The sequence below is a fragment of the Chanodichthys erythropterus genome, chromosome 2 (assembly GCF_024489055.1).
Source record: "Chanodichthys erythropterus isolate Z2021 chromosome 2, ASM2448905v1, whole genome shotgun sequence".
Classification (NCBI taxonomy): domain Eukaryota; kingdom Metazoa; phylum Chordata; class Actinopteri; order Cypriniformes; family Xenocyprididae; genus Chanodichthys; species Chanodichthys erythropterus.
In genome coordinates, this window is record NC_090222.1 from 35,309,229 (window position 1) to 35,336,802 (window position 27,574).

A 27,574-nucleotide genomic window follows, 5' to 3' on the forward strand; every position below is an offset into this window, starting at 1 on the left:
GTGTGTGTACTGGCCACTGTGAGTGCCTGTACCCATGACAACCCATGAAGGAAGGCAGAGTATGCAGCATGGTTTATACGGGAAAGACTCTACTAAACATTTCTGGCACTATACCACTACATGCTGATTTTTCTCAGAGAAGGAATGTTTAGGATGTAATCTGTCTGTGTGCCTGTCCCTCATCTCTTCAGTGGGCTCAGAGGAATGCATGCAGGGGATGGAGTTAATGTGAAGGGGGAGTGCCGCAGGGGAGAGTCTATATATACATGTGGACCCTGGGAGGCTGCTGCTTTTAGGCACAGTTGGACTCTGTTGGAACACTAGAGAACACCTCTGTACATTTCACCAGACTAACGGTGAGTCTCATTTTTTTTTGCTCTTTGTCTTTTTTCCATTTATTATCCTTCCCTTTCTCTTTTTTTCATCTATTGTTATTTTATTTGCACAACTTTGAAAACTTAACATAGCCAAGGATAAAAAGGCACAAAGATATTAATAAAATACAAAAAAAAAAAATAGCTGGCCAGTCTATCCTTTTTTTAATTAACATTTGGCATGAACAGTTGAAGAAGACATTAATGACTATTGACTATTGCCAATCAATATTGACTAAAGCTCCACATCCTGACATATTATGGCCATTTAACACTGGATGTTGTGCTTAAGTCAATATACTGACTGCCACGAAGCTCTAAGCAGCATTTGGATAGAAATAAGGGATGTGGCTTTGAACTTGAACAGTTCCTCTTTTTCAGAATCAGTTGGTTTGTTCCTTTCCTTTTTCAGAGTAGAATTATCAAAAAAGGGTCTTGTTGTACAAATTGCTAGACTGAACTTATTTTCCTACATTTCATTTTATATGAAGTTATTTTCTTTCTCAAATCGGACACATCCTGGAGTTTTAATTTCAAAGCCGTCTTAATTATTCTTACAAAGGAGGACTTGAAACAATCAGGATCATTGTATTGTTCAGTAAGTATTGTTTTGCTCCTAATTCCATTGAGATCAGAATGCTCTTTTAAAAGATGAATTGTTGAGTCATAAATTCTAAATACGAGTTCTACATGATTAGTATTCATAATAATAGCTACTGAATTGTTCACATAATTCACTAAATCATTATGTGAGACATCATTGCACAAGAGCCAAGTGAAGTCTGTGATCTTTGAAATATCAAATGTCAGGTTTAGTCTTGTGTATTTATTTGTGCTTATTTAGATGTGAAAATCTGAGTCATTTTGTTGTCTGCTGTAGAACAGGGTTTCACCGCAGGACAAGTGTATTGGTTTCAGATTTTTCTCAGATCTGGGTGTGCCTTTTTTCTGTATATTGAGTCTTGGGAAATTAGATACGAGTGTGAGATCATCTCCCTTGTGTAATCCAAGTGCCCAGAAATGTTCTAAATGCTCAACATTTAAAGCCATCAAATATATTCTCCCAGCAACTCCTCCTGAAAACATCTGCTTTGCTATACATCTGGGGTTTAAATGCTGAATTATTCTCCAAAGAAGAGGAGAGAACAGCTCTACTATTCACAATGACTCATAATAATAATATTAATAAAGAGTGGTTTGAAGCACAAATCTTTGTGTATTTGCTTTTAATTCTTATAGCAGACAGCTGATTTCAATGATCTGCCTTTATTGTTGTATAATTTGCTGGCGGGGTGTAAGGTGGAACAGGACATGCCTGAACAAGACTAGAATTTTTTCTTTTTCTTTTTTTTTAAATGGCTTAGCCAATGGAAAACATGTATAAAATGTACGAACACTCTGGTATTTCTGCCCCTGTGGTCTGGCTGTCCAATTCATCTCAGGTTACTGTTAAGGTCCTATCCTGAGCAAACAAATATGACCCCTAGAAATGGCTGCATTGATTTCAGTATTGATTTTTATATTGTGGCTTCCACTTTATGATATATATGCCTTGATCTGTTACAGACAAGGGTAAGAAGGAAAAGACGGCCTCTCTGCTTTGAACCAGAATGAATCGGGTGGAAGAATGGGTTTTGGAGAACAAGGACAGTATCGAGAAAGGAGTGGAAATCATGGGGCAAGGTTGCGAGGTTTTAGCGGCCACTGTGGGACAGTTCCACCCCATTCTGGAGGCCGTGTTTTTGGCCTCAGCCGAGATCCTCGGCAACCCAGATGGAAAAGAAGCCAAGTTCCTCGCTGAGCAGTTTGAAAAGATCAACCAGAAACTCGAAGGTATTCAAGATGAAATCGACCAAATCGCTTTGGAGATGCAGCGGACAACCATGAACAAGCAGAACTTTGACCGTGAGGCGAAGATAATCAGTCAGTATGAGAAGTTTCAAGACTTTGTCAATGCTAAGCCCAAGTTCAAGGAGAAGAAGAAGGATAAGTTTATAAGTCAGTATGAGAACACTGGTGGTGATCTGAACATTGATGCCTTGTACAATGCTGTAACTGGAGAGAATTTTGCTGGAGATGCCATATTGGACACAGTTGTGACCACAGAGAAAAGGAGCAGAAAGCCAGTGGAGGAGTTCTGCGCCAGGCTAAAGAAGATATTTGTCATGGGAATTATAGCAGTTATGGGTCACGCCGCCTTAAAAGAGGGAGCGGTAGGCGAGGCCATGGTGAAGAAATGGCAGGATCGCATGGAAGACGTAGAGACACGCATGAAAGCGGCGGTGGATGACTGCATTGAGAATTTCCCCTTGCAGGCCAAGACAGATGTGGAGCATCAACTTCTGGAGCAACAAGCCAGCGTTGACCCAGAGTTTGCAGGACTGATACTGGATATGCTTGAGAAGAAATATTACTGGGTTTCTTGGTCAGTTCGGGTGTTCAACCACAGTGGCATATTCTTCTGGAATTGGCTTGCTGGCAAAAAGTACCATGGAAGCGGTGGAGGTGGCAACTTTTTTGATCTTCTGACCCCAAACAGCATCAGAATCGTGGTATCTTTCAGTGCAGACCCGAAACCCATCAACAAGAGCCAGCTGCTAGATCAGATAGAGGCACAGAAGCTGAAGGGAAACATGCAGTCTGTGGCTCAGACGCTGTGGAAGACTCTTCCCAACACTGTGGTCCATGCCATTAGCTGCTATAAGAAAGTAGAAGAGAAAAACAACTTCCAGCCAGAATGTTTCTACTTTGGGAGGCACAAAAGGGCATACCTGTGCATTCATTCTGAATAGATGTGTGAAACACTGAAACGGCAAATCAGTCCTATCTATATTTCTGGTTTTAAAAAATAAATCAAACAGTCCAGCATTAGATAAAGCAAACTGATGACTGAATTGTTATTGTGCACATAAAACGAGAACGTATATTATTGCTGGTTCTTTATTTTATTTTCGCATGTCAAGGCATAAAAGGAACATAAAGATAAATGTATGTTTGTGACCAAACATAAATGCGTTTTGTATTGTTTTGTAGTTAAGAATATATGGCAGTTAAGTGGCGAATACGTCAACGATCGACAGATTGTGAGGTTTTGCCGTGGTGTTTACAATCAAAAACCATTTCATTTAAACTTTAGATTGTAGTAAAGGTTTTTTTTACTGGAAAAATGTTATGTCCAAATTAAAAATAATGAATATTCAAGTAATCTATATATTCTCTGTAACCCAAGAATCATGTCCATTTCATGTTTATGATGGTATGTAATCACAAATAAAACAAACATGATCTATAGAAATTTGTTTCAAAGTATCAACAGCCATCCAGATAAGTTATGGACCTTATTCTAGATAAACATTATACTTTTATTACATTTACTTGTATGTCAAAGTCATAGTCTTGTTTTCATTTGCAAAATAGCTGAATAAGGTTCATATTTACAGGTAATGTATAGGAGACTTTTACAAAATATAGATATTTTAAATAATTTTCCTTAAAACAAAAACTTACTATGGTAAACATAAGTCAATAATTAAAGGACAAAACGTCTTTTACAATAATAACAAAAACTGCACTATGGAATTTTTGTGGAAAACTATGTTTACTGTGGTAAATGCTAAGGAATAAAGAACAATACTTCAGTCATTCTCTAACAATAGTAACAAAAAAAATTGTACTATGGTATTTTGGTGTAAACCATGGTATATTTTGTAAGGGTTAAAGAACAATACTTATATTTCTCTTACACCAAAAACAAAAAACACACTGGAATTTTGGTGGAAACTGATAACAATGGTCAATTTTGTAAGGGATAATACTTGAAATTCCTTCAGTGTGCAGTTGAAGGGTGTGCCACAGGCTTTAGAGAAGAACCAGCACATGATCAGACGTCGAGCGAGACAGATCAGCGTGAACCTTTGCTTTATTTTATCCTATACTATTTGTGATCGATTAGAAGGTGAGTTTGGTTCATAACAGTGCTAATTTGTTCTCTAAACGTCAGTACAATGACGCTTTCGCTGGTCTATGCGCCGTGGTTTCAGTTTTTGCTCATGAAAAGTTTTTTGGGCGTTTCTCTTCAGTCTGCTGTCCGCCTGTGACATTTTCACCAGCTCGTAACATCGATGTGTTTTAAACACGAGTGAGTTGCATAACTGATCGATTATTCAGGCTAAAATGAACTTCTGTTCAATTTAATCGCATTTGTTATCGTTCTGAAAAACTGAGGGTTAGTTTGACAGTGATCGGTGAGCTGCAGTCTAAATCAGGAAGTGTTTCTTCATATGTCAACAATCATTGTAGCTATTAAGTTTTCCAGCCTGATATGCTAACTAAATCCTATCTTAAGGAATGCCGGCAGAAATGTGGTTATGAACTACTAAATTTGTATCCTGAGGGGAAAAAAAAAACAACTGATTAAATTACCTTTCTGTCAGCTTCGTGCAGGTACGGGTCAACGTAGAGTTAACTTTAACGTAGTTGTTATCGCAAAATAAACCGCGACAGGGGTCTCTTATCTTCCTAAAGCAGTTTATTTTGCGAAAATGACCAACTGTCATTATGACTATACATTGTCCCACATATTATATAGGCCTACCACTACTGCTAAGCAAATAAATAAACAAATACACATTAAATATTACATTAATATTATATATTATATGATTCAGTTCAGATTTTTTGTAAAGACCACTTAAGGTGCCACTGGAAATCAAAATGGACGACCAGTCAGAGACCCTGAACGGTTATTATGCTAAAATATTTGACTGTGATTGGCCAATCAGAATCAAGCATTCAATGTCGCGTCTTTAACGCAGTTAAATCACAAGCCTAGAAGAAGACCATGAATCGATCCTAGCTTTATCAGATTGTTGGTTTTGTCTGATAGGAATGCGAACATTTTCAGCTACATTAACTATAGCTAACATTGTAAACAAAAAAAGGTATAACTGGAATGGTGCTATTTTTGAATTGTAACCCACAGGAATTCTGACTTTTCATATGTGTGTTAAGAGTTCAGGTGAGGTTATAAGCTAATAACGCCACTTAGTGTATTAAATTAGTCATTTTGTATGGTCCATGCCAACAAATCTTTACCATTTTCAACATTTCAAATATGCATACAAGTCTATTTTGGTTTGTAAATGGTGAGCATAATTGCTTGAATTAGTGATATCTTGTAACACTGGAATTTTTTGTAGCTACTGCCCAGTCAAAAGGAGTATAATGTGGGTGTCTGGCGAGAAGCTGACATGGTGTTTTCCTTGTCTTGTTTCCATGGTTACTGCTGAGGTGCTTTGGAAAAAGGTTCTTGCTCAGCTAGTTGAACTACCCTGCTAATTATTTCCACACCTGTGTTAGCACTAGCCAGAAATGTTAATGGAAAATTGTCAGTGGTTTTGCTGGATATTGTCGTTCCATTTTATGATATATCAAAAACATTTATTCAGACATCTTTATGTAAGAGAATAGCGTATCAGCATTCTGTTTATATAATGTTAGCCAAATTTCCACATTTTCAAATAATGTTAAATACATTAAACAAAATGTAATTTGTTTTGAAAAACTATTCATAGCACAAGGCTTATGATCACAAGACATTAAGTCAGTCAAGTATGTCCAAACTTTGGATTGGTGTTGCACAAGACATTATAGGAAGTTATAATATGACCTAACACAGTATTTAAACACTTAAACAAAAAGAGTGTTGCATCATTAAAATTTGGAAAAGGGGAAATCCATTTGAACTGTTTCTAGTTGAAATGGTTGTCCTCTCTATTGTTGCATATGTGCTCTGTTCTTACATTATTTGATAATTCTTTTAGTGCATGCTTGAATTGAATGAATATGTCTTTTTATGTAAATGTAGGTGTGGTTGTCAGAATGAGCGAGCCTCTTTTAGCATGTGTACATACACCTGGTGTGTATTGTTGCTGCTTTTAATGGTTTGTATGACGCATTTCTCATTTCCTTTATCTTTTTAGAGCAAGCCCACCCTGATTCACACTGACCACTCATAGGTTGAGGGGAAACGAAGACTGACACATGTAAGTTTCTTTACGTATACCAGTCTCTGGAGACAATAACCCTTATTTACTAAAGGTTTGTATGTATAAAATTGCAAACTGGATAGCATGTGCACAGCTTAGTCTTTCAAATGAGAATATAGTGTGTTTGTGCAAAATAAAATGTGGTGTTTAATCATTAAATAGCAAATGCAAATTTAATCTTTACATTTATTTTCTGAAACAATGTGAGCAAATGAATACAAGTGAAGAACATTTATGTGATTCATGTTGTGTAATGGCTGCTGTCATTGTGACAAAACTGATAATATGTAGACCTGCACAATTCTGTTGTATTGCTGTGAATGCACAAATGTGATATGAAATAATTTCTTTTGAAAAGCCATTTATTTGATTCAAAATTACACTTCCTTTCAAAAGTTTGGGAATGATTTTTTAATGTGTATGGAAGATTCTTTTATGCTCACCAAGGCTGCATTTTTTTTAAAACAATTATTCAGAAACACAATAAAAACATTTAATGGTTAGTTCACCCAAAAATAAAAAATCTGTCATTAATTACTCAGGGTGTCTTTCCAAACCTGTAAGACTTATGTTCATCTTTGGAACATAAATGAAGATCTTTTTGATGTGATCTGAGAGCTTTCTTGTCCCTAAATTGACAGCTATGCAACAACCACTTTCAAGCCCCAGAAAGGTAGTAAATACATCATTAAAGTAATCCATGTGACTCCAGTGGTTTACCCTCCATTTTACCCTCCACAATAAAAAATTAATTTACCACTTTATTTCCAAAATCTCCACACCACAACGCATGCGCGTTGTGTTACATGAATGTGTGTTGGATATTAATATTTTGTAAATAAAGTTGTAGTAAATTATGTTTTTTTCCGCGAACAAAGTACTCACCTTGCCTCATAAAATTGAGGTTAAACCACTGTAGCCACCTGGATTACTTTAATGATGTCTTTACTACCTTTCTGGGCCTTGAAAATAGTAGTTGTGTAGGCTGTCAATGGAGGGACAGAAAGCTATCAGATTTCATTAATAGATCTTAATTTGTGCTTTGAAGATAAACAAAGGTCTTACGGGTTTGGAACGACATGAGGGTGAGAAAATGATGACACAATTTTCATTTTTGGGTGAACTAACCCTTTAATGTCGTAATATTATTATTACAATTTAAAATAACTGTTTTCTATTGTAATAAAATGTAAAATTCTTACTGACCCCAAACATTTGAATGGCAGTGTACATTTAGAACACAAAATCAAACTTCAAAATTTAAGTTTATGTAATGAAACTTAAGATAAAAAAAATCTGATTTTATTTCTGTATAAATCCATCATGCTTTATGTAAAGTTGCATTTTTTGCACTTCACAATTGTTTTAAAACGTTTTTGATGGTTCACTGCATGGCTAACATTTGGTATTACCATACATATAAGCCTCCTTTAAATTTAGGTGTGGTATGTGCAGGTGTTTTGTAGTAAATCACCCACAATATGGCCATGAAGCATCAAATTTATTTGCACAAGCAAATTAATAGCCTTAACTATAACATTCTAAAATAAAATGGTCTTTTTTCTAATTATGAACTGATCTAATTTTACACAGAGACATTTTGCAATTGAAACTGAAAGATGGCCGAGCAGCTGCAGAAACTTGTTGCACAGAAGAAGGATGTTGTCGAGACCGCGATGGAAATGTTTGAGCAAGGTGCAGAAGTGTTGGCCAGCATCGCTGGAGATCTGTTCCCTGTGTTCTCCATTGCAGCTCCTATTGTCAAGCTGGCACTGGATAATGTAGAAAGCAAAGAGGCCGAGTACATGAAGGAGCAGTTCCAGAAGGTGCGAGAGCGCCTGGAAGTCGTTTCTGAAGAGATCCAGCAGATAAACCAGGAGATCAAGAAGAGCGGGGTAGATGCCACCTACTTCTCTGTGGAGGAGAATCTAACCAACCAATTCCGCAAATTCATGGATGTCCTGAATGCGAAACCCAAATTCAGAGAGGTCAGAAAGAAAACGTTCCTGGAACACTTCAACAGGACAGGGGGTGACAAAAACCTGCACACTCTGTATAATGCCGTAACAGGAGATAACTTCTCAGGAGAGTCTGTTCTGGAAATCACTCTGAATTATGAGCAAAAGAGCCGCAGGGCGGTGGAGGAGTTCTGCGCTATGCTTAAGAAATTGTTCTGCATTGGTTTGATCGCCTTACTGGGACAGGCGGCATTGAAAGGCGATGACGATGAAGAGAAGTTGCTTCAAGATTGGAGCGATAAAATGAAAGTGGTCCAGTCTAAAATGAATGTTGTGATTGAAGACTGCATCAACAGCTTTCCTGCACAGGCCGAGCTGGACGCCAAACGCATAGTGAGAGACCAAAGCGACAAAAGCAACCAGCAACTGGCCGACATGCTGGTGGAGCACCTGAAAAAGAAATACGACTGGGTGTGCTGGTCAGTCCGCATATTTAACTCGCCCACGGGGCTGTTCACCAACAAGAAAGACTTCCAGGGTTTGACAGGAAAGAGTCGCTTTCTGGTGCCTGCGTCGGATGATAAACTAAATGTTGTGGTTTCCTACAGCGCCTCGCCTGAACCCCTCGATAAAGCCAGGATACAGAGCCTGGTCATGGAGCAGAAGAAGATCACGATGACACCGATGGCTGAACTGCTTTTTGACGCAATCCCTCTCTGTGTGGTCCACACAGTCAAGACCTCGTGCAAAGATTTGGGCTTCTCCAGCAGCTTCTCTGATGAGCTGCACTACTTTGAAGAGTTCAAGAACTTTTATGTCTTTCTACATTCTGCTTAAACAAGGCATGGAATTAGAAATACTATTATTGACAGCTAAACAGATGTTGTAGGATATGTTCACACCATGATATTCCATTAAACCACTATAATTAGAGTGTTTAACCTCTCTAAGGTTATGACTTTAATGACCAAAATGTACTCTACGCTTTCTTTTTTCATCTTTTTTCCTAGTATTGCCTTATCTGTGTTTATAAAAGTTATAAATGAACACTTTTAATATATCAAATTTGTTTTAAATATCAAATTTGTGTTTTTACTCCTTTATTAGTGTGTACTGTGTGATGGTAGCCTATCTTTAGGCTGGTGACACAAGTAGAGTAGTCTCAGATGGCACGCCAACAGACCGTCCACGTTCCCTGATTGTATGCAAAATGTTTGCACAAATGTGTTTAAAAGTTATGAACACTTTGAGGAAGAACTAATTATTAGTTTTGACAAAGTTCATCTCGTTTATAGCTTTACATCTTTGACAAAAACACTTCTAGGTATCTAGATATTATCTATATATTTTTTTGTTTTCTTTTTAAAATATTTTATTGTAAGTTTTTAACAATGTACAAAGCAAGGAGCACAAACAAAGCAGCAACAATGGAAAATAATGAATGAATAGCAAAATAAATGAAATAAAATAAAGAACAAAAATGTGGGCTAACATAAGCAAAGCAGAGAAAAAAGTGAAAACGTGTTACAGGAAGAACTTGGGGAAAATTTCAGTAGTTTTTAGATTGAAATGTACTTCTGAAACTTCTGATTGCTAAATCTGAATATATATATATATATATATATCTTGGCCATAAGTTGCAGAGTGAACCAGACTTTTATAATGTTACAAAAGATTTCTGTTTTTAAATAAATGCTGTTAATTTAAAATTTCTATTCATCAAAGAACCCCCCCCCCCCCCAAAAAAAAAAAAGTTGTTTTCAACAACTGTTTTCAACATTGATAATAATAAAAAATGTTTCTTAAGCACCAAATCATTAGAATGATTTTTGAAGGATCACCTGACTGATTCCAAATGAAACCAAAAGTAAAATGGGTCATGTGTTTACTTTGGTGTCTGCAACAATCAAAAAAACAAAGTCTGCATCTGGTTGAGAGCACATTTATTGCTGACATGATGTAGTATACAACCTACATTTTTCTTGTGATATTGTTTAATAAACAATCCATCAATCAGTCTAACATTTATTTGTATTTGTGTCTTTGTGTTTAACATCCTCAATGTTCAAGCTTTCATGGTAGAGACACAGAATCCCCCACCCACCACATTATTGGATTTAGACACTTCAAAGATTCTGTTACACACTGTTTCTAATGAAATCTGATAACGTGAACATTTCCATACATACATCTGTTCTGCACTTCTTACAGTCACTGTACTGATGTTACTCAAACATTATGCTGAAGGTTTGTTCTGAACTAAACACGAGCCATTGATGTGCTATTACTGTTTTGTAGACACACATAAATTAAGAAATATAAATTTAACCATGGAGTGATCACGACTTATATATATGGCCATCTTTACACTGTACAGACTCTGTTGATTCTCATGTGCAGCTGACTGATGATGTGAAACAATGTGGCATTTCATTTACACAGAGCTAAGGCTGAAATACAAGCTTACTGAAAATGTCAGCACTATTCTTTTGCTGTCTTGCAAGCACTGATATTTCCTTTATAAAATGCCAATCCAGTTCAACTGATGTTGTATCAGTTGTTATACATGGGGCAAATTATGATAAATACTTAAATTTTTTGTATTGTCAGAATCTTCTTTTAGACAACAAATTAGTCGTTGCTGGGCAGTTGTGATGTTGTACGTCCTGCTTTCAACTTCATGTTTCACTGAGTGTAGAAATAGATTTACTGTGAAACACCCATCAAACCCTGTAATTATGCAGAGGAGCCGCAAACGGATCTATTATTATCTCAGGATTTGTCCCACCCTATGCCAGTGGTCAAAAACAAACCTAGAATAGAAAACAAAAAAAGACAATATTATAACTGAACAAACTACAAATTTATATGAAAACAATACTAAATAGCATTTGATGTATAGACAGAGGTCAAGACCAGATCCTTTTAAGACCCAAACCAATACCAACCACCTTCTTGAGGTCTGGTTTTTGTCTTAAAGGATCTGGTTTGGTCATGATGACTACAACTCTGCTTATAGATGGGTGTTATAAAATGTTATAAAATACATAATGAATTAATAATTGAAGTAGAATTTCAATCAAGGAAATAATTATGCTAATCTAGCCAAAGTACTAGCTATTATGCACACTGAATTTGACGTCTCCTCGCTCAGAAGACCTCAGCCCTTCCCTATTGCAAAACAGCAGGACTTCAGGAGCCTGATAGAGACGGTACGGAGCACATTACCCGCGACTAGGATCATCGTGTCCGGACCGCTTCCGACGTACCGACGAGGACATGAAAGGTTCAGTAGATTAATGTGTTTTAAACTAATGGTCAATGTCTTGGTGTAATGAACAGAAGCTGCTCTTTGTAAATAATTGGAATCTTTTCTGGAAGTGGCCAAGGCTCTTCCGTGCTGACGACCTGCACCCCAGCAGAATCGGAGCGGATCTTCTGTCGGACAGCATCTCCAAGATGCTACGTACTGTATGACTAGTAAGTCAAACCTCAAATCACAGTCTGTTTTCTACTTACCTAATTGAAATGTGAGTGTAGTACAGTCTATGTAGTACATGTAGTACATGCTTATTTCTCGTGCACAATCACTTCCAGCACATCTACTAATGGATACCTTTGTAACATCTACACTGGTTACCTATTAAGTTCCTGACCTATAAGGCCCTAAATGGTTTAGTTCCTGTGCATTTAACCAATCTTCTATTGCCCTACAATCCATCACGCTCTTTAAGATCACAAAACTCTGGACTTCTGGTTGTATCTAAGTCCATTAAAGGATGGAGAGCATTTTCACATTTGGCTCCTAAACTCTGGAATAGCCTTCCTGATAATGTTCAGGGCTCATACTCACTCACCCAGTTCAAATCTAGATGCATGTCTTTAGCTAAGCGTTCACATAATGCATCTCATATCCTTGTACTCATATCATATCAAATGCATATGACTATCTTTGCTTAATGTTATGAACAGCAGCTACGCTAATTATTCTCCATTTGCTTTTCTGTTTTATCTCAGGATGCCCATCCCAAGGTGACTATAGAGTCCAGCCTCTTCTGAAGACTTCAGATGCCTCAACACTTGTGAAAAGACGACCCCAACCCCTCTGAGGATTTCAGATGACACAAACTCTGGATCAACATGAATCATTCCAAATGTTGCTATATCTTTGTTAACATGTATTCATACTTCCATGAGCTCATTGTTTCTACCTTAAATTAATAAATTAATACATGGTTAGCTAACTGCGTGATTCGTTTATGTACATTTCTGAAATTGCATAATTCAGACACAGTCACCTTTGACAACAGATTACTCTAAATTGTAATGTTGACATACATTTTCTGTAAAGCTGCTTTGAAACGATATGTATTGTGAAAAGTGCTATACAAATAAATGTGAATTGAATTGAAATTGACAGCCAAGTACCACAGACAAACGCTATGAAGACACTTTCAAAATCAATAAATACAGTACATTTCCTTCACCAACCAACTGATGGTGGTTTGGAGAGGAAATAAAGTGCCACTGAAGACACACCAACAAACACTCGCAATTGCTTGTCAGAAATAAGTGCTATACATAATTTAGACTGAGGGATATTCTCATTCTACAGTGCACTTTATTTGACAATAATAATAATTAAAAAGAATGTTTACTAATATATTAGGAATAATTTTGAACAGACAACTACCTTCTAAGTAAGCATCAAAACAGCCATTAAATCTCATAGTGACAGATCTGTAACACTCTAGATAGGCAGCAACTCCATGCAGCACACAAATAGCATTCTCTGTAGTCGACTCACAACTGATTTAAGTCGAGTTTAACATTAGCATGCTGCTAAGCTATCAACTAGACTAGTAAGCATAAAAATATGTAGCCCACGCACAAATATAGGGCAAAATAGTCTATTTTATTAGGATTAAACTAATGATTTTCTACTTTTTCATACTGAATGTAATGAAAAAGTACTAAAAACTTATCAACTTTATATTTCCAATTGTTCAGCATTCAGTGAGCTCATGTGCATGGGGTTTCCTTCGTTGTTAAAATTACATGTGATGCTGCCTTAAAATCTGGCAAAAATTCTAACTTTTGTTCTGGGAAGACACATATGATGCCTTAAAATGCTGCCTTGGTAGCTCAGAAGTTGTTATAACAGAGCTACAGTACATGTCTATTTTAAATGAATTTTTCATTGTGGTGAAAAATTGGTGACATTTTAGAATTTTATTGATTAATATTGAAGTTATGAATTGGCCAATAAAAAAAAATATTTAAGACTTCACATAGTGTCTGATAACCTATATGTGTAAGTTACAGTATTGTGCAAAAGTCTTAGGCACGTCAGTATTTTCACCCCTCAAAAAAGGTTTTAAGCCAGTTATTTATATATTTTGCTGTAGTGTGTCAATAGGAAATATCCGTTCACATTTCCAAACATTCATTTTGCCATTAATTGTAATAATCCATTGATTTTTTAATACACAAGGAGTCTGACAACAGCCGGTGCTCCACACATCTGATCTCACCATCATCGAATCCGTCTGTGATTACATGAAGAAACAGATGAAACTGAGACAAAATGAATGTTTGGAAATGTGAACGGATATTTCCTATTGACAAATTGCCTAAGACTTTTTCACAGTACTGTATATTTTAAATTTTGTTTTGAAAGATTTTAATCAAGATAAAGATCAGTAACTGGCTGTCAACCGTGCTGCCAGTATTTTACTGTAAAATTTACAGTTTTTTAGTGTTACAGTGTATGATGTCTTAAAATGCTGTCTACATAGCTCAGAAGATTTTAGGACAGAGTTACAGTTTTGTACATCTCTGTTTGTTTAAAATTAATTTGAGTACTGTTCCTCATGGTTAAAAATAATTGACATTTTAATTTTTTTCTTTAAATTCCTTTCTCATCTGAGCTAAAGGGTATGTGGGATCTCATTGGGACTTTTTGCTCACTGGTTTATTTCTGTGCAGTCTTGCATCATTATGGAGGCTTAGTAAGGGTGACTTGCTTGTTTTCAGGCTTTACTGCAATATCCAACTCCATTGGCAAGGGGCCTCAATATGACCTCTAGCAACAGAACGACAACTATAAAAGATTATGTTTGGGTTTTATTTTAATCAAGTAAGCGAGGTAATATGGAATCTGTCATTTTTAAACAAAAATGTACCTATTAGCAGAGTTCTTTCCTCTAGAAATGTGCCGAACCAGTCACAAAGAAAGTGTCTGACTGCACTCTGCTCAACCTCGGGAGGAGCATGAACTTAGTATCCTAGTAAATAGTTTAAGAGATTCTTTTAATCAGACCAAAATGACTTTTCCATGAATATGATTTGGCCACAGTGCCTCACATTGAGTCCGGCCCCATCAGGTGACCTCAGGAACGCAGAAAAACATCACGTGCATCAGGACGGTTTCGCCTGAGATGCAAAAATACATTGTGCAGCCATTTATCATCTCAATGTTACCTTAGTTCTTTCTTAATGCAGTCTCCATTGGAATAATTTCATTTTGGACCAATTTCACCCTGAAAAAGATCCAATAAATGTTTATTAGGTGAGTGGCTCCAATAGCACACAAGCTCACACAACAGGAATGGATGCAGATGTAGAAAATCCTCAAGATGCTGAGGTTCTTCCTGGTCTAATAAACTGAATATAGAAAGGATAAATGTCTACACCGAGAATAAACTAGGCTTTCTCGAGAGGAACCTATAACTCTTGTTCAGAAGATCAGGAAGTGACCAAAATCAAGAGGTGATATAGCATGAGCTTGAAAATAAACAATAAGATTTGGGCATTTAATTGAATTTAATTTAATTAATGTCAGTTCCTTCATTAATTTTACACTGGAATATCTATATTTTAATAGTTGTGAAAATATAGAGACAAGCAATAGGACGCTGGGCACCAAAACATATATATAAAACATTTTTTTCCCCTCATTAGGCAATTTAAAAAGTGCAATATGTAAACTTGGCAAATTTATAGATCAAATTTATATTATATTACCTGAACATTCTCGTACTTTTGAAACTTTTAAAGCCTTTGTCTATAATTGCTGTCTTTCCATGTTTGGCACCAATGGCAGAAGCTGATTCTGATTAACTGAAAGGAAAATGGCCTATAAAATAAGCAAAGAAAACCAAATAGTTTCTGGATTCAAGCCTTCAACAGCTTAAAATCTATCTGGATTATAAATAAGATCACAGAGCACACAGACAATGTAAATCATCATCATTACAGAAATATAGACGCATCAGACAGCTGTAAATGAACTGAACATGCATGTCACAGCGAGAAGAAATGCATTTCTATCATGACAACTCTCTGAAGATTTTTAGCACGGTAATAGATGTTAATGTATTTGGCCTTGGTGGGAAAGATCTGCTACTCTGCTGCTGTGGTTGATTATTACTGCTACAGAGCAAGTACAGGAACTGCACAAATAGCATATATATATAAATTAGATATAGCAGATCTATACAGGTGGAGGGTTTCAGAGGAACTCTGAAAGCATGCTGCAAACAGTTAAAGTAAATGATAACCAGCCGTTTAAATGTTGGGCAGCAAGCTCACTGGCTGGCAGATGCAACATGAACCAATCAGCTAGAGCCAAGTAGTTTACGCTGTGAATATCATCAGCCAGCGCCATCTAGTTTCATGACAGAACTTGGCATTTGTATGCATATGAAATCACTCCATTTTGACTCTTGCTGACGATTTCAGCTGCTTTTAATTAGTGAATCTTCTGCAAGGAACAAGTGGCAGCCAGTGATTCAGCACCACTGTAATCCACAGAAATACCTGTGGTGGTAAGAAATCTAAAAACAGCTTCCTTGATACCTTTGTTTGTTCCTGGTCAAGACATCTGACATCCCAGTGACAGAAACTAATGTAAGCGAGAGGAAGCAAAGTTGTGTTTTCATGCCTCTTACGTACATTATTTCACAGTCTTCTCACAAAAATAATGCAACTCAGTTCAATATTCTTTTTTTTTTTTTTTGTCTTTATTTAGTAACAAGACTTGTAATAAGAAGGACAGTCAGACAATTATTATAGCAAAAGAAAGATGTCCATTTATCTTTTGGTGCTATAAAGAATAAGGTGCTCATGAAAAGTAGGTGCTGAGATTATAAAAAAGGACAGACAATTATTGTAGCAAAAACAAATGTGTCCCATTTATTTTTTGGTGCTATATAGAATAAGGTGCTCGTGATAAGTAGGTACTGATATTATAAAATCAAACTTACAAGATTTTATTTGCTTTTGGCATATTAATCTTGTCAATGTCAAAAGTGGTAGCAGATGAAGTCAAATGTAAGTCCAGCCATGAAGGAATGCTTACATTTACACACCATAAAAGAGATCTTAGAGAATAGCTTTTCAATTTAGATATTTTGGGTTTCGCGCGCTTATGGGGCAAGTGTTCATGGTGAAAGTTCTTCTTACTTTTGATAACATTTAGCTTTACAGTAGCCTTGGCACAGCTATGTACCATCTCTTAATGGAAATGATTTCCATTACACTCCAGCGTATTAACACCACCTGCTGGTGGAATTGTGCAAATAGCTACAGAGAGATAATTTAGGTCAAATCATTGCAATTCTGAATCTGTTTTGTATCTTTGCATAAGCAAAAGGGACTTCATTTCGATATTCTCAAAAATGAAAAACTATTGAGACAATTTTTTTCACCACATTCAGACTCAATACTATCAAGGTAGATTTTCAAAGAAAAGTTGAACTGCACAGTGCACACTTAGGACAGAACCACTTGTCTTAAACATCAGATTGGGATGAAAACCTGCTCCAAGGTCAGTTTTGAAAGGTGACAAATGTAAACTTGTAATTATTTTAAACTTAATACAAACGGAACAAATATATATATATATATAAAGGGGTGATGCCAAAGTTCTCATGTCATTTATTTCAAAAAGCTCCCCTTTTTTCAAGAAGTAACTAAATGTTTAAGGAAAACACTTTAGAAGAATAAACATGTATCAAGGTGTAAACTGCTTTAAATCATCTCAGTACTATACTGAGAGGCGGTGTATATACTGTTTATATTTGTTGCTTTGTATGTTCTCTCTCTAACATACAGGAACGGCAGTGTCCTCTTCCAGCAGCTGCTTGTAAAGTTCTGGATCCTACAAAAGCACAAACAAACATGAACACACAGATCATCTCAGAATCTGTCATGATCCCAGTGGATTTGACTGATTGTTTGATGTGATTGTGGTGATGATACAGTACCTTTGCATCTTCATCCTTCTTGCACAAAGCTTTCCCAGTCAAAACACAGAAACTGATCGTCACACAGAGCTGAAGGACCGACAATACTATCATCATGATTTCTAGTCCTCCGATGATCATCTAGAGGTGGGTAAAGATCAGTGTCACTTGAGGAAAGAAATAGTCAATAAGGTCTATAAGAAATACATTTGAAACACCAGCTCTAATCCATTTTGAAATATAATTCATTCAACAACCTTTACTGTTTTTGGTCCAGAGTAATATTGCTCCGAATTGTACATATAATCCTATAGTTAGTTAAACATATATATCTATATCTAGCTATCTATATACATTAAATATATTATCTCACTTTAAGTATAGTTAATAACTTTTTCAAAAGATTAAATTAATTAACTAGTTTAGTAGCTTGTCACATTACAAGCTTTCCCAAGACTGGAATTTTGATCTTACACCATTTAATAAATAACAAATATAGTAATTACCAGAATGAGATGTTTGTATTGCATGCAGATCTCCTTTCTTCTCATATCTGCAGGGGAACTAGTTGCAGGGTTATCGTAAGATGAATAATATTCATTGCAGGATAAATAAGTTCCCTTTGCCAAGTCGACTGAATACAGCACAACTGCTGCGATAGCCAGTGCACCACTGACGATGTTCAGAATCATTGCAATAACCAGCTGTAAAACACAAACAATATAAACTGTGAAGCTCAAAAGAATTTTTCAAAACCAGAACAGTACAAAAACATGGATAAAATGTATGATACGACTTTAATAGACACTTACCAGACAAGGACTGGGAAATTTAGCTCCAAGAATAGTCACGATTCCAGCTACAAGGACCTAAAAAGCAAACAAATAAAAAGTGCAGTGCATCCAAACATAGTCATTCAAATGAAAGGTGAAAATTAGTTTGATCCACTAGATCTATGGGTCAATAACACAACGCTAATTTATTACCAGAATCCAAGTTCTTCATGAATAAAAGAAAATGCCACTTTTAAACAATGACTTGAATATGTTTTCAATTACAATAAAAATGAATTTTGATGCATTTGTGCCACTGACTGTGCCACTGGTGGTGTAAATAAAAACATCTTATTTAAGTGCAGTCCGTAACTTTTTTTGGTTAAAAATTATCCAAAATAAATTTTTGAGCAAGTACATATCCAGCCTGTATTCAAAACTATCTCCTTACTTTACCCCGATTCACAATGGTAAGCTTGTAATAATGTTTTATAATTCCAGTGGTACTGGTAGTTTTCCGGGGGAAATTCGAGCTTGCCACTGTATGTCTTTGCGTCATTACGTCACATCTGTTTACATAAAGAAGTGGTCCCGGCTAGTAGGCTATATCATGTGAGGATGCTGCAGGTGACGGATTGTATGGTATGACAAATTAACGTTAGAGATTAGACTGCACAGAAAATGAAATCTACTGAAGGAGTGGATTCTGGAATCCACTGCCGCTTCAATATATCTTTTAAGTTATTAATCAACATTTTAAATTATGTGAATGACTTCTTCAACATATGTTAAAGCATTTCTTTGCCTTTTTTCAAACACTAGAAAATAATTTTGGATATTGTCTATAGCTCTCACTGAGAGAAAAGAACATGTTATCAGTATGTTTTGGGAAAGTTTCCTGCTCAGATCAACTTCAACCTTGAAGAAGCTGTGAAACGTGTATCTGTGTATGTGCGCTAAGTGTTTTGTGCAGGTCCTTTGTACTGGACAACTGGCACTCTGCTCGAGACCAGCAGACGCCATGTCATGAACCCAAAAAGACATCCAGAGTCCCCTCATCAGCATCCTGATGAAGGGAGATATGCTTCTGACTATCTGTCCATGTGTGAAAGATTACCAAATTTGTCTATATTTCTTAGCCAATCAGAATCATTCAATCTGAAGTAATGACATAGTTAGTTGACTCTGTTAGAGTATAATCGTTGTGGAAATGTGAATGTACGCAGAGCGGCATACAAACTCCTTGTGAGACTTGAAGCTGGCTTCTGCTGATGAAACTGCAAACTATTCTTCATTAAATTTTTCTTCAGTTTATTAATTTTTTAAACTTTGACTCCGGGTCTTTATTCAACATATCTGGTTTCAAGGGTCCAAAACTGTTTATCCCCAACACTACAGGTAACGCTAACACACATTAAATACACATAGTCACGCAATGCTGATGTTAACATTAACAATTTGAGAACAAAGTATAATAATAATTTGCACAGTTTGATGTGATATGAGCTAAGCAATTGTTAGATTTAATCATTATTGGCAGCGCGATTTATTGTAATGCTTTTTTTCCTCAGTCAGAACAAAATTGGCAGATTTGTTACTTGTTTAGATGACATTTTCTGGTGAAAATTTTTATTTTGGTCATACTTCCAAGACTACAATCTGTGATTCCGAAGTACAGTATTCACCAGTGTGGTGACTCACAGCCAACAGCACACTTACACCTCAAAACATTAGATTCATCTGCGCTGGGACGACGTGCCGATAATTCGCAAATAACTGCAATTGCAGGTTTCAAACAGAGATGGCGACAAAGAGGCAAAACTTACTGACTGCAGCTTTAAAGGATTAGTTCACTTTCAAATGAAAATTTCAAGCTTTACTCACCCTCAAGCCATTCTAGGTGTATGTGACTTTCTTCTTTCTGATGAAAACAACTGGAAAAATATTAATAAATATCCTGACGCATCCGAGCTTTATAATGGCAGTGAACAGGACCCATGAGTTTGAGCTGAAGAAAGTGCATCCATCCATCATAAACAGATTCCATACAGCCCTGGGGGGTTAATAAAGCTTTTTTAACTGCAAGCGTTTTACACTTTCTTAGTACATTGAATACGGAAGGCAGTATATTTCACTTTATAACTAGTTAAATTTTTTTTTTTTTACACAAACACATCGCTTTGCTTCAGAAGGCCTTTATTAAGCCCCCAAAGCCATGTGGAATACACGTTTATGATGGATGGATGGATGTGGATGGAGACACTTTCAGCAGCTCATACTTTTGACCCCCATTCACTGCCATTATAAAGCTCGGATGCGTCAGGATATTTATTAAAATATTTCAGAGTGTTCATCAGACAGAAGAAAGTCATATACACCTAGAATGGCTTGATGGTGAGTAAAGCTTTGGCTAATTTTCATTTGAAAGTGAACTAATCTTTAAGTATTAGAAAATATTAAATAAAACATTTGTATTTCTTAAAATATTAAGTTATTATTTTCAAATATTGTTTATATTTGAAAAATACCAATTATGTGTGCATGTGTGTATCTTTGAGTAAAAAACTATGTTTGAAAATTTGCAAAGATGTGTATACTCACATGTAAGGAAAGTATTTTAGACATTCTTAATTAAATCAAATGCATTTCAAAACACATGACAAATTTGAACTAATATGAATTTAAAAATATTGCTTCAAAAAAGTATGCACATGCATTTTAAAATGCATTTCTCCTTTCATCTCAAACATTATTTGTTACAAAGCCATTTAATTTTTGAATGTACCTACTAACTTTACTACACATGAAATGATTTACATAGGAATAAGCAAAATAATTCTTACCACACCACCGATCCAATAACCAGCATTAATATCAACAATGAGGTTCCATATCCAAACGCTTTGAAGTAAAATCGCAAACACAATATTGATGACTCCAACTATTATCTGCATAGTCTACGGAATAAAAAGTAAACAATTTTGTATGCACACCTCAAACATTTAAAATACAACTTTACATGCAAAAGTCTTCAAATTAGGGCTGTTCACCATGCATAACCATGGTTATCGTGTACAAAATAAGAGTCTGTGTTTACGTAATATATGCGTGTTTGTTTTGTGTATAATTATTATGTATATTTAAATACAGAGACATATTTAAGAAATATAAGCATGTATGTGTAAATATATAAATATATTTATATTTTTATATATTGAAATTATATATAAATGTAAATATTTGTATAGAAATATAAGATATTTTTCTTAAATATATACATGTGTGTATATTTATATATACATAATAGACTCTTATTTTGTACACGATAACCACGGTTATTGTTGAACAGCCCTACTTCAAATGAAAATATTAAAAACATGTTTCATTGTTTAATATTTGTTTAATTCACCCCAAGAGCTGTGTGGGTGTTCGTCAGCTTTCCTTTCAAATTCTGGGATACGAAACACACTGGACTGCAGCACAGAGAAGCCAGAATCTGACACAGTACGGGCCATTTGCTCTTTGGGTTTGAGGAGACGGTGATGACCGTCAAACCCTCACCCTTAGACACTGTCAGAGACATGCTGAAGACGGAGGTGATGGACTTCAAACTACCCACAGGAGATAGAGACCAAACTTCCTGTGTAAACACAAGCAAATTATCATTCTAGTACATCATATTTGGTATCAATACATCAATTCAAATTTCAAATCAAGCATTAGAGGAGAAACTAAAGAAGCTTGTTCACCCAAAAGGCACCTTAAAGGGTTAGTTCACCCAAAAATGATAATTCTGCCATTTATTACTCACCCTCATGTCGTTCCACACCCATAAGACCTTCGTTAATCTTCGGAATGCAAATTAAGATATTTTAGTTGAAATCCGATGGCTCAGTGAGGCCTCCATAGGGAGCGATGACATTTCCTCTCTCAAGATCCATAAAAGGTACTAAAAACATATTTAAATCAGTTCATGTGAGTACAGTGGTTCAATATTAATATTATAAAGCGACGAGAATATTTTTGGTGCACCAAAAAAAAAAAAAGACTTATAAAGTGATGGCCGATTTCAAAACACCGTTTCAGGAAGCATCGGAGCATAAATGAATCAGTGTATCGAATCTGCTGTTCAGAGCGCCAAAGTAACATGATTTCAGCAGTTTGACACTCGATCTGAATCATGATTCGATACACTGATTCATTGTGCTCCGATGCTTTCTGAAGCAGTGTTTTGAAATCGGCAATCATTAAATAAGTTTTATTTTGTTTGTTTTTTTGGTGCACCAAAAATATTCTCGTTGCTTTATAATATTAATATTGATCCACTGTACTCACATGAACTGATTTAAATGTTTTTAGTATCTTTAAGAATTGGATTTCAACTAAAATATCTTAATTTGTGTTCCGAAGAATAACGAAGGTCTTACGGGTGTGGAACGACATGAGAGTGAGTAATAAAAGACAGAATTTTCATTTTTGGGTGAACTAACCCTTTAAAGTCTTGACACTGTTTTTGCACAGTACAAAAATATACAATTCAGCTAACAAATGGGCATGTTGTCACAATAGGCCTTTTAAGTATAAAGTGTCATAATGTTCTTTATTGTTGACACTTATTTTTTGAAAACATCTGTTTTACTTAAAGGATAGTTCACCCAAAAATTAAAATTCTGTCATCATTTCCTCACCCTCATGTTGCTCCAAACCTGTATGAGTTTCTTTCTACAGCTGAACACAAAAGAAGATATTTTGAAAAATGTCGGTAACCAAACAGTTGATGGTCCCCATTGACTTCATAATACGGAAAAAATATATATCCATCAACACCCAAATCAATGGGACCCATCAATTGTTTGGTTACTGACATTCTTCAAAATGTCTTCTTTTGAAGAAATAAACTCATACAGGTGTAGAACAACTTGAGGGTAAGTAGCTAAATTATGAAAATGTTAACATTCAAAAATGGAATGGGTAACCACAATTCGTCCAACATGATTTTAAATTAATAAACTGTATTCAGTTTTGTCCTGCAAGAGACAAAAAGAAACATTTACTGGACTTTGAATCCAAATGTGCCAACTTGCCCTAATCTGAATAGAAATCACAGTTAATGACATTTTGAACTCTTTGGTTCTCCTTCCCAAACAAATTCTAGAATATTTTTGATTATTGACATCTTGTAGCCTAGATTGTTTATCTACCAGAATTGGAACTGCGTGCGAACATCTACTTCCAGCGTGACGCAGAACTGATACTTTTTAACCAGAGAGCTCTTAAGAAACAACTCACACTTACCCTGTGACTAACAGTCCAAAGTGCAGTGACTAGATTTTAGGGAAATGTCGAAACTTTGGGGAAATTTAACTAGAAGTTCGACAGCATAAATGAACTCTGCAAAGCTAGTACTGGCCAAACAGCAATGTCGGTGAGTCGTTCTTGTGAGTCGGATATTGTAAATGATTCTTCTGAACCAGTTCACAAAACAGGGTTTGCGTCTCAATGTGCAAACTATCCATCCTAAATGTATGTGACATTAATAAAATTCAATACTGTTTAGGGCGGGCAGGGTGGCAATCATGCACATTTGGATACAGGGCGATTGTGTACATCCAAAGATTCATTCACGAATCAAACTGAATCTGTTCGAGCGTCACTCCCTGAACCGAGAACCGTCTCCTCCAGACAGTCTTCCAAATACGTTGAGTCGTTTATTGCATTTTATTTTAACACAAGAACAAAATGACTTTCATCCAATAGATGGACATTAATTGTAGCATTGTTTAATGTGAATACAAATTATATTTAGGTTCAAACTGACTTTATGTTTTGATGCAACATGGGATGTCATGGACCATGTGATGATACGATGACGTAAGCGAATCACTGCAACAATTGTGTGAACCGGTTCTTTAAAATGAACAGTTCGAGAGGAACGAGTCAAGTCCAGAAAGCCTCGTTTTTCCGTCATAAGGCGGAGCTGTTTTCCTGGCAGTGTTGTTAAACATTAATGCTTTTACAGTAACACTGATGGTATAAGCACAGTGTCGGGGGGAAAAAAGGGAAAAAAAGGTCTTATGAATTAAGGACCCTTTAGCTCAAGCTTCTGTGTGGAAGCCTTTACACTTTCATCGATTACATATTAATAAACATTTATCTGATGACTCTGTTCTGCCTTTGCACTTTCGACAAAAGCTGAATGAAATTATGCAAACCTCACAGTCCTTTGATTTTTATTGGCACCTATCTTAATTTAAATTAAAGAAAGATGAAGTTCATTGATTTACATGTCCCTAAAATACATGAGAAATATTAACAAATAAAACAGAGGTTCCAGGGTTATGGTTATTTAAAACTGAAATATTTTTGTTAATTGAAATGAAGCTGAAATAAAATAAAATATAGATTAAATAAAATAATAAAAAATAAATATTAGATTTAAAACTTTAAACGGAAATTTAATCTGAAACTGGAAAAAAAAAGAAGTTTAAGATGAAGCACTAAAATAAACTAAATAAAAACTAAAACTGAAATAAAAATAAACTAAACCTTAATATAAAATAATAAAAATGACAAAAGCTCTAAACATTAAACTAAGCTAATTCAAAATATTAATAAAAAGTATAATAGTATATAAATACTAAGAATAAAATAAATAAAATAAGACTGAGAGGTTCAACACAGAGGTAGACGGTACAGTGTAAAAAGAAATTCATGAAAGCCGGTGATGCTAAAGTCATTTATTTCCAAAAGCAGCCCAAAAGGTTCCTTTTTTCTACAATTAGATTAAAAGTAAAAATAAAGCTTGATGATTATGGTATAATAGATGGTGACATAATTTCAGTAATAATGAGTGGACAAAATTAATGAGAGACAAAAAGCCATTCCATTACAAGAAAAAAAAAAAAAAAAATTAAGTATGATTATTAGTGTGTGTTTACACTATCTTGTCTAGCATGCAGGACCAGCATCTTTTGTGACTAACCATAAACAAACATGAAATCTCTCTGGTTTGAAGAAACAGAATCAGTCAGAGTATTAATTTCTTGATAATCTACTTATTGAATTCAATGATCTTTCTAATCAAATCCAAGCCTGGAAAGTCCATGGCTATAACCCCAAAACAAGGCTTGGGATTGGGTTTCTTAGATTCATTATTGAGATACTCATACAGCCAGGGGTTGATTTGACTTGCCACATTTTTGGGGGTTTTTAATAGCCTGAATTTAGGCCAGCCTGTGCCACTTGAATAGTTGAGAACAACTTGATCAGCTCTGTTCTGTTCGTCTCTAGCCTCAGTCAGATGCTTACTAATCTTTTGTTTCTTTGTTTCAACATCAGTTACTATATAGTCATTATGTTTATCAGTTTCAAATAGAGGGATACCCAGCTGAAAGCCGTTTTTCTGAACAAATACAATCTTTCCTCTTACTTGACCAATTTTTGGTATTTCTTCTTCAACCCAGCTAATGTCATTTTCAATCACATTTTCAACTAAATCTGGAACTTTGCACTTAAGAAGAAACAAAACAGGCTTAACTCGGACCAACACTGTCTCAGTTTTATATTGAGATAAAAATGTCTTAATTGTGTTGAAAACATCAGGGAAGGTTGTATGCTGGGAAATCGCTCCATGCATAATTCTTAATCCAAAGCCAGACACTCTCAAGTCGAAGTATCGTATCCCGGCCTTTAGCTGGTTCTCTAGTGACCATGCCTGACATTCTGCTGCTGGTCCTCCATGAAGAGCCAAGGAGTCATGGGTACCAGGAATAGTGATGTCAGAAATTAACTTTTCATCATCCAGAGTTTCCATCCAACCAACTTCATTTTCAGGGACAGTGAGTGTTGCCTGATCATTAAATGCCTCTTGCTTACTCTTGTGCAGTCTGTGGATCAAAATCAGAATATCAAGTTAAAAAATACTTAATATATTTTTCAAATATATTAATATGAGAATAAAAAATAAAATAACAATGGTTTGCAATTCTGAAAACATGAGCCTAAGAACACAGATGAGACCCCAGAAATAATCCTGACCCCTATTGGAAAAATAATTTTAACTTAAATTATTCATTAAGCCTGTGTGGTGATCAGTGCAAATATCAAATAACATTACCATTGTTGTAGTTTTCTGTCTCAATCATCCAAACCCCAATAACGTACCCAATTTTGGTAAACAAAAATTAAATAAATTCTTTTTTTTTTTTCAAACTCACAGCAGCAACAAGACGAAGATAATTTTGCCAGGAACTCCAATTTTCTTCATTGTCTGAAGAGAATAAAACAATACATTAGTACACGATGTTACAAATATGTTTAATCCGGTATGAATGTATTTACACAGGAATTATAGCTGAATTATAGGAATTATGGTCAAATGTTATGTTTTTGTTTTGTTTTTTACAAATGTTATATTTTGACAGATAAAATAAATTGCAAAATATGCCTATCTATATTTTCATGGCTTTAAATTTAAGTCTACATTAAATATAGCTGATCTTTTTTTTTTAAATTGTTACTGTTACAAAAAAAAAAAAAAGATGAAAAAAATACCTTACAATTCCTGATGGACATCCAGAAACATGTGTTGATCACAGCAGCATTTAGTTCTGGTACAGGCAGAGTTCTGTCTGGGAGCTATAAGAACTCATTGATATCATGTGATTATCTATTGGCTTGATGTATATTTGCATGCTGTATAAAATGAGCCCTATACGTGTCACGAATACGACCTCTGTGGCTCCCTCCGATCGCCACCTGAGGGCGTCATCCCCTGAATACTAACCATTCCCCGGACTCCATTACCCACTATCCTTTGCTCCCCTGATTAGCTCACCACCTGATTCATATCTTCCTGAACTATAAAAGACTCTTGTACCCACTGCCAGTCGCGAAGTCTTGTTTTGCCCTGGCCAACAATTCTGAGCGTTTATTCCCCGTGTTTAGTTTATCTTGTGTATGACCTTGGACTGCCTTGACTACTCTGATCTAGCTCGCTGCCTGCCTTGTGTTCTCTTTGTTTGCAATCTGGTTTATCCTTCCCTGTCTGCCGCCAGCCCTGACTTCTTGCCTGTTCCTGATACTGAGTTTGCCTTGCCTTCTATATTGCCTTTGCCATTGTTTGACCCCAGCCTGTACGACTACGATTTATTAATAAAGCTGCATATGGATTAT

At 35.7% G+C, this 27,574-nt stretch overlaps 3 protein-coding genes across 8 annotated transcripts; 1 reads left to right on the forward strand and 2 right to left on the reverse strand.

Moving 5' to 3' along the window:
• The first annotated feature begins 287 nt into the window (after positions 1-287).
• On the forward strand, positions 288-11,170 carry rpz4 (rapunzel 4). Of its 5 annotated transcripts, none has more exons than XR_010897232.1 (3): positions 288-356; positions 1,941-4,329; positions 6,356-6,420. XR_010897232.1 is itself a non-coding variant. In XM_067410815.1 (3 exons), exon 3 carries the CDS (start codon positions 8,041-8,043, stop codon positions 9,214-9,216), a length of 1,176 nt encoding a protein of 391 aa, XP_067266916.1. In that variant the 5' UTR covers positions 302-356; positions 6,356-6,418; positions 8,015-8,040; the 3' UTR covers positions 9,217-11,170. The 5 variants fall into 5 exon arrangements, 3 of the variants coding, with proteins under 3 accessions (XP_067266916.1, XP_067266911.1, XP_067266924.1); XM_067410815.1 differs by lacking the exon at positions 1,941-4,329 and adding an exon at positions 8,015-11,170 and having other exon boundaries at positions 302-356; positions 6,356-6,418; XR_010897229.1 differs by lacking the exon at positions 288-356 and adding an exon at positions 714-972.
• Positions 11,171-16,381: 5,211 nt separating this feature from the next.
• On the reverse strand, positions 16,382-23,853 carry LOC137037106 (transmembrane protein 176B-like). Of its 2 annotated transcripts, none has more exons than XM_067410906.1 (7): positions 23,696-23,853; positions 21,810-22,040; positions 21,244-21,357; positions 18,440-18,496; positions 18,134-18,331; positions 17,649-17,768; positions 16,382-17,542 (listed from the first exon to the last, which is right to left on the reverse strand). In XM_067410906.1, the coding sequence occupies exons 2-7, from the start codon at positions 21,981-21,983 to the stop codon at positions 17,486-17,488; spliced, it is 720 nt and encodes a 239-aa protein (XP_067267007.1). In that variant the 5' UTR covers positions 21,984-22,040; positions 23,696-23,853; the 3' UTR covers positions 16,382-17,485. The 2 variants fall into 2 exon arrangements, with proteins under 2 accessions (XP_067267007.1, XP_067267017.1); XM_067410916.1 differs by having other exon boundaries at positions 23,602-23,844.
• A 1,598-nt stretch (positions 23,854-25,451) lies between these two features.
• Positions 25,452-27,248, reverse strand: LOC137029584 (1-phosphatidylinositol phosphodiesterase-like). Its single transcript, XM_067399202.1, has 3 exons — positions 27,237-27,248; positions 26,617-26,669; positions 25,452-26,286 (listed from the first exon to the last, which is right to left on the reverse strand). Exons 1-3 carry the CDS (start codon positions 27,246-27,248, stop codon positions 25,452-25,454), a joined length of 900 nt encoding a protein of 299 aa, XP_067255303.1.
• Positions 27,249-27,574: the final 326 nt, after the last annotated feature.

Coding starts and splice junctions, on each gene's coding strand:
- rpz4 (XM_067410815.1), top strand. CDS start 8,041: ATGGCCGAGCAGCTGCAGAAACTTGTTGCACAGAAGAAGGATGTTGTC.
- LOC137037106 (XM_067410906.1), bottom strand. CDS start 21,983: ATGTCTCTGACAGTGTCTAAGGGTGAGGGTTTGACGGTCATCACCGTC. Junction 18,497..21,243: donor GTTATTGGATCGGTGGTGTG/GTAAGAATTATT, acceptor TTTGCTTTTTAG/GTCCTTGTAGCTGGAATCGT. Junction 17,543..17,648: donor AGAAGGATGAAGATGCAAAG/GTACTGTATCAT, acceptor GTGCTTTTGTAG/GATCCAGAACTTTACAAGCA.
- LOC137029584 (XM_067399202.1), bottom strand. Junction 26,287..26,616: donor ATCTTCGTCTTGTTGCTGCT/GTGAGTTTGAAA, acceptor TTTGATCCACAG/ACTGCACAAGAGTAAGCAAG.